This window comes from Carassius carassius, chromosome 29 (assembly GCF_963082965.1).
Source record: "Carassius carassius chromosome 29, fCarCar2.1, whole genome shotgun sequence".
NCBI lineage: Eukaryota > Metazoa > Chordata > Actinopteri > Cypriniformes > Cyprinidae > Carassius > Carassius carassius.
In genome coordinates, this window is record NC_081783.1 from 20272106 (window position 1) to 20286749 (window position 14644).

General features: G+C 38.5%; 1 protein-coding gene across 1 annotated transcript in view; it reads left to right on the forward strand.

Moving 5' to 3' along the window:
- pigg (phosphatidylinositol glycan anchor biosynthesis class G) overlaps window positions 1-14644 on the forward strand; it is a 175639-nt gene that overhangs the window by 47756 nt on the left and 113239 nt on the right. Inside the window, exons 5-6 of the mRNA XM_059516243.1 lie at window positions 1565-1703; window positions 13800-14012. Coding sequence (XP_059372226.1) covers window positions 1565-1703; window positions 13800-14012 — 352 coding nt within the window. The remainder of the gene's footprint in view (window positions 1-1564; window positions 1704-13799; window positions 14013-14644) is intronic.

Consider the following 14644-nt stretch of genomic DNA (forward strand, 5'->3'; position numbering starts at 1 on the left):
TCGCGTTGAGTTCACCGTCTCTGAGATCGGCGAAACACATTTTTAAATAGACGCTGTCTTTACAAATAAACCACAGATTTGAGTTTTAAACAACTACATTCTCGCCTGAAATACTTTTAAAATTACATTTCATGACACAATAACAGTAATATTTAGAAAATGTTGATCCGAATAAATGGTGGTTGAACTCAACCAATGCTGCGTGAACTCAACCAATCAGGATGTTTAGCGGCCAAGTCCCACCCCCGAAAGTTCAGGAACTTTGAAAAAGTACCACCTCGCCAGCGGGGACTTTCTGAGGGGCATTTTTTTTTACCCGGAACTTTATTTAGTTCCTGGTTCCTGTGGTGGAAACACACCGAGTACCAGGTCAAAGTCCCTAGTTCCTGGGTAAAGTTCCTGCGGTGGAAACGGGGCAAAAGATGTTCGCATATAGTCCACAGGTTTTTACCCCCCAACTCTTAATCTTGTTTCCTTCTGTAGCATCAGTGAATGTTTGAACCTTTTTTAATCGTTGTGTTTGAGACCCTCAATTGTCCTCAGTGTGAAAAGATGTATCTCAAAGTCATACGGTCACTGCTGGAAAGTGTTCACATATGCAAAGACGCTGGAAAACTGAAGAATCTGCAGGACCTTAAAGATTTTTCTGAAGAACAGTTCTCAGTTTAACTGTTCAGAACAAACAAGGGACTCAGGTAACAGCACACAGTATTAAGAACCACAAACTTTTGAATGGGGTTATTTTAATAATTTCAGTAATTATTTTGTGTTGTGGACTAAATGTAAACATCTTTTATGTACAATATCGTACTCAGGACAGTACTAAATAAAAAAATTACATGCATTTAGTATGATCTCTCTTATTTTGTTAAAATTATTCTCATTTTCACAGATTCTGCAAGGGTTTCCAACTTTTGCATGCCACTGTATGTGTGTGTACTGTGTATTTATCATGTACAGTATATATAAATACACACACATGACATTCATGTATATATTTAAGAAATATATATATATATATATAACACATAAATTTCTTAAATATATACATGTATGTGTGTGTGTGTGTGTGTGTGTCTGTATATATATATATATATATATACATATAAATATCCATAGTAGACAAATGTAATGTAATAACAAACTTTAGTTTTGCATGCGATTAATCACGATTAATCAATTTGACAGCAGTACCGTAAACCATTAATTTGGTGAAAATAATTTCTATTAGTTTTATTAAACAAAGGTATGATATATAGTTATCATAGGTTTTCAATGGATTATAAAAAAAAAAAAAAAAAAAAAAAAATATATATATATATATATAAATAAATATTTGTTTTTGTTATCTGTGCATATGTATAATTTAATTTTAAAATGTCTGTAGTGATGTTACATTAAGTAAATGTGTTTAAATATTAATACACAATTTTAAATAAATTATTTTAGATAGTAAAAAAATAAATATTAGCAATTTATAAGTAATCATATTCATTAAAATTGTTAATAAATATAAATATATTAAAATAATTTCCTTTCCTTTTAAAAAAAAATTCTGTTTCAGGAATCTGAAGGGACGTTGCCCAACTTACTGGTTCTGTGTGGAGACCACGGCATGTCTGAAACCGGCAGTCACGGCGGATCGTCAGAGCCAGAAATCAACACGCCCCTTGTGCTCATCAGCCCCGCCTTCAGGAGGAAAGGTGAGTAGCACAGGCCATTGGTGGGTGTTCTCTAAAGTAGACTCTCTATTGAGACATTTGTCTATTGGATTTGCCAGAAAATCCTATGTTTGAAAAGAAAAATGATGTTATCTCATGGTGTTTTGAAGGAAAGTTTACTCACATGAAGTTTCTCCTCCAGACATAAAGGTTATGCGACTCTTTGAAGTTCAAGAAAAACATTTTGGATGATCTTCTATCGATTTCGCAAAGTTCCTCTGTTTGAAAGTGAAGTTTTTTTAAGCATAGGTTGTATATTTGATGTCTTGGTTCTTCAGTAAAGTATATTGGCCAGACTTAGTGCAATCCATACACAAAATTCCTCCCACAGTTGTTAAGCCGTATCCAATAATGGCTGTATGACAGATATCCAGCGAAACAAGGGCTCTAATAGTCCTCGGTCTCCAGCAAAGAAGCTTTACTCACAATAAACAGTCCCCAGACTGAGAGTCGGCCTGATTGGGTTGATGATTTTTCATCTTTATCTTTAAACTACCAGCATATTCACACATTCATTTAAGAAAATGAATGTCTTTGTGAGGGACGGGGGTTGATCGTGTTGCTGATGCACCAGTTAATAAGTTATTTACAATTTTACTGCAAAAACTCAAGGAACAGGAAGCTACAGTAGAGTCTCACAGTATCAAAGGTCTGTTTCAGCAAACTCTCAGCAGCGATTATGTGTAAGCGCATGACGCAGAACAATGCTTAAATCAAAAACAGTTGCATTTTTCAGATCAGTGTTAATGACTGTGCAAGATATTCTTAGAATGTGCAAAGCTGTGTGCTACTGTTCATCTGTTTAGGAGTTGTTTCAACCATTCTTGCATTTTAGATCATTTGCAGGAGTACATAATACGATCTGCTTTTGTTAGAGCTTAAACTGTAGACATTTTTTTTTTTTTGCATAATCAAGAAAGTATCTGTAAAGTAGTGATGAAGGGAGGTTGTTCCACTAAAAAGAGCCTGATGTGTTTCACACTTTCTTTGCTTTCACATTTGCAATTATTTGCATTCTTTAATTGCATTTATATTTTTTTTCCTATTTTAATCAAGTCAACTATTTTAGTTCTTGCATCACAGACAGCCAAAATATTTTTTTTCTATTCTCTCCAGTCCTCAAAATTATAGTTTATGTAGCAATTTAATGCAGATTAGCATTAATTCAGTACAAATGACAGTACTTTTTATTTTATTCTGTTTTTTTTATTTTTTTTATTATGACTAATTATGACTTTTCAATCCAGTCAGTTCACATCAGATAAAATCAAGTACATTTTTTCTCTTGTAAAATTTTATTTTCCTTAAAATAATGTAATCACTTTGACTTTTGAATATTAAAATCATGTTTAAAAATATGTAATATTTTATGAGAAAGATTTTATGGGTAAGATTTTGTTTTTGTTTTTGAAAGAAGTCTCTTATGCTCAAAAATACAGTGAAAATTTGAATAACCGTAAACAATAAAATAACTGTTATGTATAAAAACATTTAATTTATTCAAGTGATGCAAAGTTAAATTTTCAGCAGCCATTATTCCAGTCTTCAGTGTCACATGGTCCATCAGACGTCATTGTAATTTCTTCTTATTATGAAAAATATAATTTTTTGAGGATTATTTGATGAATATAAAATACAAAAGACCAGCATTTATTTGAATTTGTATCATTACAAAATGTCTTTACCGTAACTTTTCATCAGATGATTGCATCTTACTGAATAAAATTAATTTCTTAAAAAAAAAAAAAAACTTTTCAACAACTGTGTAGAAAGTTAAAGTTCTACTGTAAGGCTTTCTAGATGTGCTCCTTCTCACATATCCTACATAGACTCATGTAGTTGTTCCCTGCACATTAAATCACAAATGTCTGTGACAGTCTGATTGCATTAGAGGAATTCTGCGGTGAGTTGCTGGATAATTTTACGGCCCGAGGGTTTTATATTACCCACTGATTCATCTCTGTATAATAATATGAAGCATTAATTCATTTTTTCCCTACTGTTTTATAATGGATTAATTTGCATTGAGTCTAGTGTGTAATTGATTGTGACACATACACACACACACACAGAGCGGTTGTTGCACTGGTCATGTGATGCAGTACACAAAGCGAGCACACGATACTCTCATAACCACGTGTGAATAAATACACACACACACACACACACACACACAAACACACACGCTATACTCACGCCCTAGAGTGTGAGAATTTGGAGAGATGCTCATTATCCACTTCCACTCATCCCTATATTCTCTCTCTTTCTCTCTCCTACATGAAAGTGTGGAGTGGCAAAGCATCTGTCTACACCAGACTGTCAGGGTGAATGTGATAATTGTTTCTTTTCCTGAATGATCTATTTTTGTGATCTCTTACTCATTTATACGCATGCACACACACGCGTTCACACCAGCTTTCTCGTGCAGCACTGTTTTTATTTAAAGATGAGCTCATTTTCTCTCCTGCTGCATGTGGCGCTTTCATGCTGACCTCATCGTCCATCACACCGCTATAGCCGCAGGTAAAACCAATGCTGTCTGGAGAGAGACATGGCAGACTTGTTAATAAGCATCTGAAATTTGTTTTTTATTTTTTGTATATGCATAAACTTAACCTGAATTTACTTCCTTTGTGTCTTTGTAACTCCATCGTCATTTTACATTGCAAAGTGAGTCTTGTTACGAACCCGTGTTGTTAAAATGCTCGTTGCTAAAGGGTTCAGCAACATAAAAGGAGACGCAAGGCAGAGAGCAGTTTAAAACATTTATTAAGACTAATAGGATGACTGCACAAACTCACGTCTCTCAATTTTTCTCTCTCTTCACATGTAAACACACATTTACTCTACACTAAAGTCAATACAGACATAACATACACTAACAAAGATAAACAAAATAGTAGCACAAAAGACAAAGAACACAGTTTGAGTTGACCAGCGGCTAGGCATCATGACGCGCACGGAGTCACCGTCGCGTCTCTCACCCTCCTTCACACTCCACTTATATGCTCAGCACGAGCCATCAGAGCAACGGGCCACAGGTGCGCAAGGGCGGAGCCTACATTCAGAAAGAAACCCCCGATTAGAAAACGAAACAAACACACAAATACACAAATACACACAGGCAACACCCATAAGGCTGAGGCCGTAACACTTCTCCCCCTAAAGGAAGAATCAGCTTTTTTTTTTTTTTCCTTTTCCTTCCTTTAGAAGAGAAAAGAAAACTGATTCTGCATGAAATCACACAGAAAGCTTAAACTAATCCGCGAGACAACGCGTCTGCAACCACGTTGTCAGATCCTCTTTTATGATGGATCTCTAAATTATATGGTTGAACCATTAAAGCCCAACGCATCAATCGTTGATTATGGTTGTACATTTTGCTCAGAAAAACCAGCGGATTATGATCCGTGTAAACAACGACAGGAGAAGAACTAGACCCCACATAAACGTTAAAATGTTGTAATGCTAACAACATAGCTAAAGTCTTTTTTTCGATTGTTGAATAATTCAACTGATGACGGTTAAACTTAGCTGAAAAGTACGATACTGGGTGGCCTATTTCGTCAGCACCCTCCTGCAGCAAGACAGCTCCCACTCCAACCGCACTAGCATCTACTTCAAGCTGGAATAGGCGAGTCACATCTGGAGCAGACAGAACAGGTGCACTGCAAAGGAGAGATTTTGCAGAGAGAAATGCCTGCTGGCACTCATTAGTCCAGTTAAAACAAACTTTAGGACTACACAATTTTGTTAAAGAGGCAACAACACTGGAGAAATTTTTACAAAAGCACCGGTAGTACCCAACCATCCCCAGGAATCTACGTAATTCTCTCCTCGTAGTAGGTACTGGGTAGCTGAGGACAGCAGCCACTTTTCCGTCCACTGGCCGTACCTGACCGTTTCCCACCTGCTTCCCTAAATAGGTGACAGAAGCCTTCACAAATTCACATTTTTTTAGGTTTAACGTTAAGGAAGCCGCTTCTAATTGGTGAAACACGTCATGTAAAGTCAACATGTGTTCAGCCCATGTAGACGAATAAATGACCACATCGTCTAAATAGATATTGCAGTTTGGAACTTCGCCTAACACGATAAACATTAAACGTTGAAACGTTGCTGGTGCGTTCCGCAAACCGAAGGCCATACGCGTGTACTGCAGAAAAGCATCAGGGGTTACGAACGCGGAGATCTTAGAAGCGCGCTCGGTTAAAGGCACCTGCCAATAACCTTTCAAAAGGTCTAACTTAGTGATGTATTTCGCACCCCCAAGACTGTCAATGCAATCGTCCATTCGCGGTAACGGAAAAGCATCAGCCACAGTGGTAGAATTTACCTTTCTAAAGTCAGTACAAAAACGTAAAGACCCATCAGCCTTTGGTACGAGAACGCACGGCGAGCTCCATGGACTATTACTCGGGACAGCGAAACCATTCTGCAATAAATACTTAACCTCACTTTTCATTGCTTCTCTCTTATTTATTGGGCAACGATAAGCATGTTGCTTGATTGGCAATGAACTACCGACCTCGATGTCATGCTGGATGATATTAGTACCGGGAGGAACGTCGTTAAACAAACTCGAGAAACTATCTATCAGCTTCATTAGGTCTTCTCGCTGTTCAGGCGAGAGATAAGATAGTTGATAAGGAAGCGAAGATAAAACTTCAGAGTTCTCAAAACATCCTCCTTTTAAAGCTTCCATAGATACATTCAACCCATCATCCTCAGTGTCGGTAGGCAAAGCATAAGTTAGCAGTGAAACATGCTCAGTGGTTAACTCAGTCACCGGTTCACAGACCAAATCCTCAGTGTTCTCTTTTGACTCAACACGACATAAATATGGTTTCATCATATTCACGTGACATAAACGGGTTTTTCGCCTCCGTTCTGGAGTGTATGAGATATAGTCAGTTTCACTCAACTTACTTTTTATCACGTAAGGACCGGAGAAACGCGCAGAGAGAGAGGATCCAGGAATGGGAAACAGCACTAGAACTTTCTCTCCTGGCAGAAAATTACGCACCACTGCTTTCCTATCGAAATTTCTCTTCATTTTCTTTTGTGACAGAGAAAGTGCTTCCCTCGCCACAGTACACGCATTTTGCACACGTTCACGAGTACGTGATACGAAATCAAGGACGTTGGGCTTCGCAAACGAATCATCACAGAGAAATTCCTCCTTTAACATTTTCAAAGGACCACGGACATTATGTCCGAACACAAGCTCTGACGGGCTAAACCCAAGCGAGTCCTGTCGCGCCTCACGCACCGCAAACAAAACCAATGGGACTCCATCATCCCACTCATTTCCAGTCTCTATACAATACTTCCGCAGCGCAGATTTTAATGTTTGGTGCCACCTCTCCAAAGCTCCTTGCGACTCAGGGTGATATGCACTTGATACGACGTGAGATACCCCAAGAGCCTTTAATGATGTACGAAAAACGTGCGACACGAAATTTGAACCCTGATCCGTTTGGACAGTTTTCGGTAGCCCAAAAGTTGTAAAGAACTTCGTTAAAGCCTTAGTTACAGTCTTAGCCGTTATATTCCATAACGGAATGGCCTCTGGGAAACGTGTAGCTACGCACATGATTGTCAACAAATATTGACAACCAGACTTAGCCCGAGGGAGTGGACCCACACAATCAACTAGAACACGCTCAAATGGTTCGCCGACTGCAGGAATAGGACAGAGAGGAGCAGGCGGTACCACCTGATTAGGTTTTCCACTGACCTGACAAATATGACATGTTTTACAGTACCTCACGACATCAGATTTTAACCCTGGCCAGAAAAAATGCTGGAGCACCCGGTTATAGGTTTTAGTTATCCCTAGGTGTCCAGACCAAGGATGGTCATGGGCCAGACTTAAAACATGTGGTCGATATTTTAAAGGTACCACAATTTGATGCACCGCATTCCACTCTTCCCGCTGCTCAGGATTTAACGATCTACTCCATTTACGCATGAGCACATTATCGTTCCAGTAAAACTGGTGGTTACGCAGCAACATTTTATCATTTTCAGCACTCGCACGACATTTGTCTAATGATAGATCACTTCGCTGAGCTTCAATCAGAGTCTCACGCGAGACAGACAAGTCAGCGGTAAGATCAAAGCAAACAGATGACCTAGAAGTCGTTTTAGACGAGTCTGGAGAATCAGGAAGAACATCAGTTTTCAAAATATTTGAAAAGACAGAATCGCCAAGAATATCACTTTCCTGAATGTCACGATTCGCTTGTGCTCGCGTCACCACAGCACTAAACACATTTGGCAAATTCTTACCAAGTGCATCAGCCTACGAATCATTACACGGGACATCAACCACTTGCACTACCGGCATTACCTTACCTCCAGCTATGTCATTTCCCATGATGAAGTCAACACCTTTCACAGGTAAAGAGGGGCGAACGGCAACCTCAAAACACCCAGATGCCAAATCAGAAGAAACGTATACACGATGAAGTGGAACAGGAACAAAACCCATTTCAATACCCTGCACAATCGCGCTTGTATTACACGCCGAATCAGCACAAAAATCCAGAATATCTGATAATATAAAGGACTGAGACCCTCCGGTATCACGGAGAATTCTTACAGGTTTTCGGCTTTCGACCTTCTCATTTAACGACACAAATCCATCGAACACAAAAGGCTGAAAACAGCTATCAGGAGTCGCAGGAAAACCAGAGAATGATGGAGACAAAGTTTTCACCAAAACAGAACCTCGAGGCTGAAACGATAAGGACTCTTGTCGCTCTTGTTTCCGTTTTAGAGTACGACACTCGGCCATCATGTGTCCCATTTTGTGACAATAACCACACTCTCTATTGGACTTCGGACTGGTAGGAACCCATTTATTTTTTGAATCAGAAAGATTTTCATTTTCTTTTAGTGAGGGACCCCCAGAATCAGACGAACGCTTAAAAAACACCGTTTTGTGCATTAATGCGTACTCGTCAGCCAACACAGCAGCCTGTTGTACCGTGCTGACTTTTTGTTCGTTTAAATACAACGCAGTACGTTCCGAAACACAGTTTTTAAACTCTTCGATCAGCAACAATTCTCGCAATGAATTATAATCAGTTACCTTGCATGCTTTGATCCACCGATCAAATAAAATGCCCTTTTCGCGAACGAATTCGACATAAGTTTGAGACGTACCTTTTTTCGTGGTACGAAATCGTTGTCGATAGTGCTCAGGAACTAATTCATATGCTCGTAAAATTGCATTTTTCACGGCATCATACTGCACGCTGTCCTCTAACGAGAGAGATGCACACACCTCTTGTGCCTCACCTGATAGTTTACATTGTAACATTAGTGCCCAAACCTCGGTTGGCCATCTTAATACACCCGCAACTCTTTCAAACGCCTGAAAATACGCTTCAACTTCCTTCTCACGGAAGGGTGGAACAATAGCGATATTTTTAGCCACATCAAAATGTGTCGAAACCGGCGCTACTACAGACTCAGATGCGGTACCAGCCGAGACAGAATTAATACTCGAATTTGATGGACCAGCCGGTGTCTCCGAATTACCCTTCAAACTAGATGTTTTTAAAGTAGATTTTTTAGGGACTTCTGGAACAACCTGCAACTCCAACTCCCGCAGTCGCACTTTTGTATCTGCATCAATTCGATACATTTCGATCTGACGCTTCAAATCATCTTGTCTCGCCTGAGCTCTATCTTGAGTCTCTAATTGTAACCGTGCTAAACGTATCTTTAAACGTGACTCTAAAGGCAAACCAGATGATGCCTCGGTGGAAAGTGAAAGAGGTTCAAATTTAGGCATCGAAAAAGACGGACCTACCTCCGCGCCAGCCACAGTCACTGGAGTCACTGGAATACCACTCAATACACGTAAGGACGAACTTCCTGCAGCTGGTGCCGCCAACTCCGCTGCTGGAACAGTCTCAGAAGGAAATACCCCCTTGGTAATCAAACTAGCCACTAAACAAGCTTTTAACTCTTCTTTACGTAGTGTTCTAGAGATAGAAATCTCATAATGTTGAGCAATAAGAAACAAATCATTTTTCCGACATGTCTCTAACATTTCAACACTAGGCTGATCTATAAATTGATTTAACTCAAACGTTGCCATCTTTTAAAAAAGAAAACACAAAACAATCAGAATGATCCAACACTCTCTGGACCTACCTACCTCACCATTAATCTAACTATCCCCTACCTAATCTTCAGAGGGTACCGATTAAGAGATCGCTCTCTCCCCCGGAATACCTCCAAAAACAACAAACTAAAATAACAAAGAAAAACAATAAACAGTAAACCGTCGTCAGGACTGGCGCTAAGCACAGCCCCGCTGGTTTACTCTTTCTAACCAGAGAATATGGATCACCTGAATCAAATGAGATCAATCAAATTGCTACTACTCGGACACAAATCCTGGACAACAAGATTCCGGACGAGCCCCCATTTATGTTACGAACCCATGTTGTTAAAATGCTCGTTGCTAAAGGGTTCAGCAACATAAAAGGAGACGCAAGGCAGAGAGCAGTTTAAAACATTTATTAAGACTAATAGGATGACTGCACAAACTCACGTCTCTCAATTTTTCTCTCTCTTCACATGTAAACACACATTTACTCTACACTAAAGTCAATACAGACATAACAAACACTAACAAAGATAAACAAAATAGTAGCACAAAAGACAAAGAACACAGTTTGAGTTGACCAGCGGCTAGGCATCATGACGCGCACGGAGTCACCGTCGCGTCTCTCACCCTCCTTCACACTCCACTTATTTGCTCAGCACGAGCCATCAGAGCAACGGGCCACAGGTGCGCAAGGGCGGAGCCTACATTCAGAAAGAAACCCCCGATTAGAAAACGAAACAAACACACAAATACACACAGGCAACACCCATAAGGCTGAGGCCGTAACAGTCTTCAGAGAGATTCAGAACAGATTCAATTCAAACAGATTTAACAATCGATTTACTGATTCTTTTAAGGATATGTGTGTTTATTTTTATGCACAGCCAGCGAGGACAGTGCAAAAGCAATGCAATGCCAATCAGCTGAATTATAGATAAACTTTTGAGTTAACGCTACAGATTCATCAATAACACAGTGCAGAGACTACTGACTTAATCAAACGCTGATGTTGATGTGAAGAATATATTATAATTTTTACTTCGTGTCATCAACTTCCTGCTAGAGATGAAGTGATCTGCATTCATTAATTAATATGTAAATATGTCTTCATTTTTGGTATCAGTTTGCAGAACAGCGCTGGAATGAGAACAAAAGTAGTAGACAACTTTCGGAGGGATGGATAGTTATATAAATGGATGGATGGATATATAAATAGATGGAAGGGTGGGTAGATTTATAAATGGACAGATGGATTGATTGATGGATGGATGGATGGATGTATAAGTATATAAATTGGATGGATGGATGGATAATAGATGGGTGGACAGATGGATGAATACATGTATAGATAGATAGATAGATAGATAGATAGATAGATAGATAGATAGATAGATAGATAGATAGATAGATAGATAGATAGATAGATTGATTGATTGATGGTTGGTTATGGATGGATGGATAAATATATATAAATTGATGGAGAGATGGATAAATGGATGGATAGATAAATATATAAATTGATGGATAAATGGATGGATATATATATAGATGGATAGATGGATGGATGGTAGATGTATAGATGGATGGATAAATATATAAATTGATGGACGGATGGATAGATAGATGAATAAAAGGATGGATGTACATGTATACATGAATGGATGGATATATAAATAGATGGATGGATAGATGTATAAATAGATCAATAGATGGATGTATAAATGTATAGATGATTAATGGATGGAAAAATGTATAAAGGGATGGACAGATGTGCATGTATAAATGGATGGATGGATAAATGGAAGGATGGATGATAGATGTATAAATGGATGGATGATAGATGTATAGAGGAAAAGATGTATGGATGGTTAGATAGATAGATAGATACATTATTCATATTTTCATCATCCTAATAATTTGTCATGCACGGAAACCTTACACACTGAGTCTGACGCATATTAATTAATCCATTGTGCCAAACAGCAGTAGTCTTCAAGCAGTGAGGATGATCTTACTGTCTCTCTTCTTAAAAAGAGAAAAAGAAAGGAAATATTAGGTTCATCCAATCCTGAGAAAATCCAAACCTCTTTATCAAGAAGCTGCAGGATTATCAAAACACCTCACAAAATACTTGCTACTAGGGATATGCCGGTATCAAATTTTCCTGTGGCGATTAATTGCTCTGCTTTTATCACAGTAAACAGTATTATCACGGTATTGAAATTTAGTTTAAAAAAGTGTAGTATAATATAATATAATAGGTTAAATAACTTTTTTCTAATAACAAAAATAACTGAACATTTAAATAAAATTAAACAATAAAGAAAAATAAAGTTAAAAGTTTTTCACAGATTAAAGTGCAAAAGAACTATAAAGACCCATAGGTATCACTTTACAATCTCATTAGTTAACCATTAACATTCACAATAGCTACATTTGCTACAGAAGTTATTAATCTTCGTTAAAAAAATACAAGTCATAGTTCATGTTAGCTCATTAAATAATAGAGTTGCAACTTTACATTTTAACAATGTGTTATTAAATATTGGAATACCCAAGATTAATGAATGTTCAGAAGAATTTGTCATTGGCAGTTTATGTTAACCAATGAATTAACTAATGTTAAAAATTAAGCCCTGATGTAAAGTGTGAATTAAAAATAAAAAATCTAAACATTTTCAAACTATATCTATGGCACGTTGTAGTCCAGGTTAAAATAACCTATTAAGTCTTAATACTTAAGTATTTGGCACTGTGATGAACATCATAGCAAATACACAAATCTGAATGGCTATTTAAAATTATTTAAATATATTTCAGAAAGTAGTCAGCTGGTTTATTTAAGGGGTTTCCAGGGTAAGGACATTTTCTGCAGTTTAGCACCATCTGCTGTCAGAGAGTGAATGTGCTTTCATTCAGCGCGTCCCTCACATGTTCCTCCATGTGCTTCTTATACGTGCTTGTTTACATCAAAGCGCACAGAGTCTTTCAAGCAGCATACAGCGGTGTTGTAGCCTGGGAAAACCCAGACTACTTCCGGCGAATTTCAATTCTCTCTACAGAATAGTCTGGCAAAGAGGACTATCTAGCTCGTTTCTGTGCCACCGAAATCGCGGCACCAATCAGAAACGTTGAGGCGGGGTTTACACGATGACGACAGCGCAGCGACGGTAAAGCAGATTTTGTACATTACAAATATGGATGCTGCAGAGGAACATTCGTTCGAAACTGCTATCGCGTCTGTTTTAAGTGATTTAAACTTTAACTTTGCGTTAAAACCCGAGCAAAGAACAACACTTGAAGCCTTCATATCTAAAAAAGATGTTATCGCTGTCTTACCGACTGGATTCGGCAAAAGTCTAATATACCAGCTCTGCATACGTCATCTCCTTCATCGCTCTGATTGGTTTTAGGTCTATCCAATTGCGCCCAGAGGCATTTGAACGAGGTCCGTCGGTGACGCCCCTTTAGAAACGAGACGTCTAATAGGCTTTGCCAGACCCTAATTCAGTTTCAACTGAAAAGGGTCTGGTTTTAACCAGGCTAGCGGTGTTGTGCATTTTGACCACTTGGGAATAGTATTCTTAAAATGCATTCCAAATTCAGAATAATTTGTAATATAATTATTCACGGTATTTAGAAGTGCCCACGATAACAATATCGTGCATATTCATTATAGTGATATATCGCATTACCGAATACCGGCACAAGTCTACTTGCTACGGATGCAAAAAATGCAGAAAATCAAACCTGACCTACGTACTGTACATTTTTTTTAAAATAGGACAAAAAAAGTTTTGGAGGCAGTGTGTGTGTATTCGTGCTTGACACAACATGAGGTCATATCTATTTTTTAACGTGCAAAAATTTCAGATGAAAATTTCAGACTCTGTGTGCAATGATATCAAGCCTATGAGCAGTTAATTACACATATCTTGCTGTTGCAGAGGGATTTGATGAGCCAGGTGTCCTGGAGCAGGTGGATCTGACCCCCACCCTCGCACTGGGTCTGGGGTTACCCATCTCCAAGAACAGCGTGGGCCATTTGATTCCAGCTGTGTTTGAGGAGTTATCACTCAGAGATCAGCTGCGCCTCCTCCAGATCAACGGACACCAGCTCAGCCGCCTCCTACAGGACAGCAATCCCACCTTCCACAAGGGTGAGTTCACATTTGCAGTACAAAGGTAATGCATAGGGCAGCATTCCCACAAAGCCATGATCAGTCCACAAACCATCTGATGCAGTTTCAATCACATAGTTATTTGATTGGTTTTCCGGTGTCAAATAAGTGTTTGGGATTTTTGTATGTCAGGAAAATGAGATGATCTAAGAGGCTACTTATTGGCCATAATAATAACTTCATGTCCCAAGCCAGAAGGTCCAAAGATGAGATGGACTGAAGTCCAGTCACCTCTGGTATGAGATGTAAGCTCTGCCAGCTTTAAATGATTTTGGTTATTTGGACAGATATGTAAACTTTACTTCTCCCAGATGGATCATCAGCAGCAGCAGTGGAAGTCTGGAAGCCTCACAATCCACATGTTAATTAGTAATGATTGATGAGACACATGGATGTACCTTTAGCCACTAATTGCCATACATAGAGAGCATTCAACAGAAAGTTTTGCTGACTGGTGTTAGTGAAGAAAATGTCACTATATTTGCATATAGCACAGGATTTGTAGGTTTCCATTATGTGGAGTCCAAGTTTAAATGGAGTGTGCGTTCAATCGGATATCAGACTGATCAATCAAGATGCATTAAGTGTAAAAAAAAAAAAAAAAAAAAAGG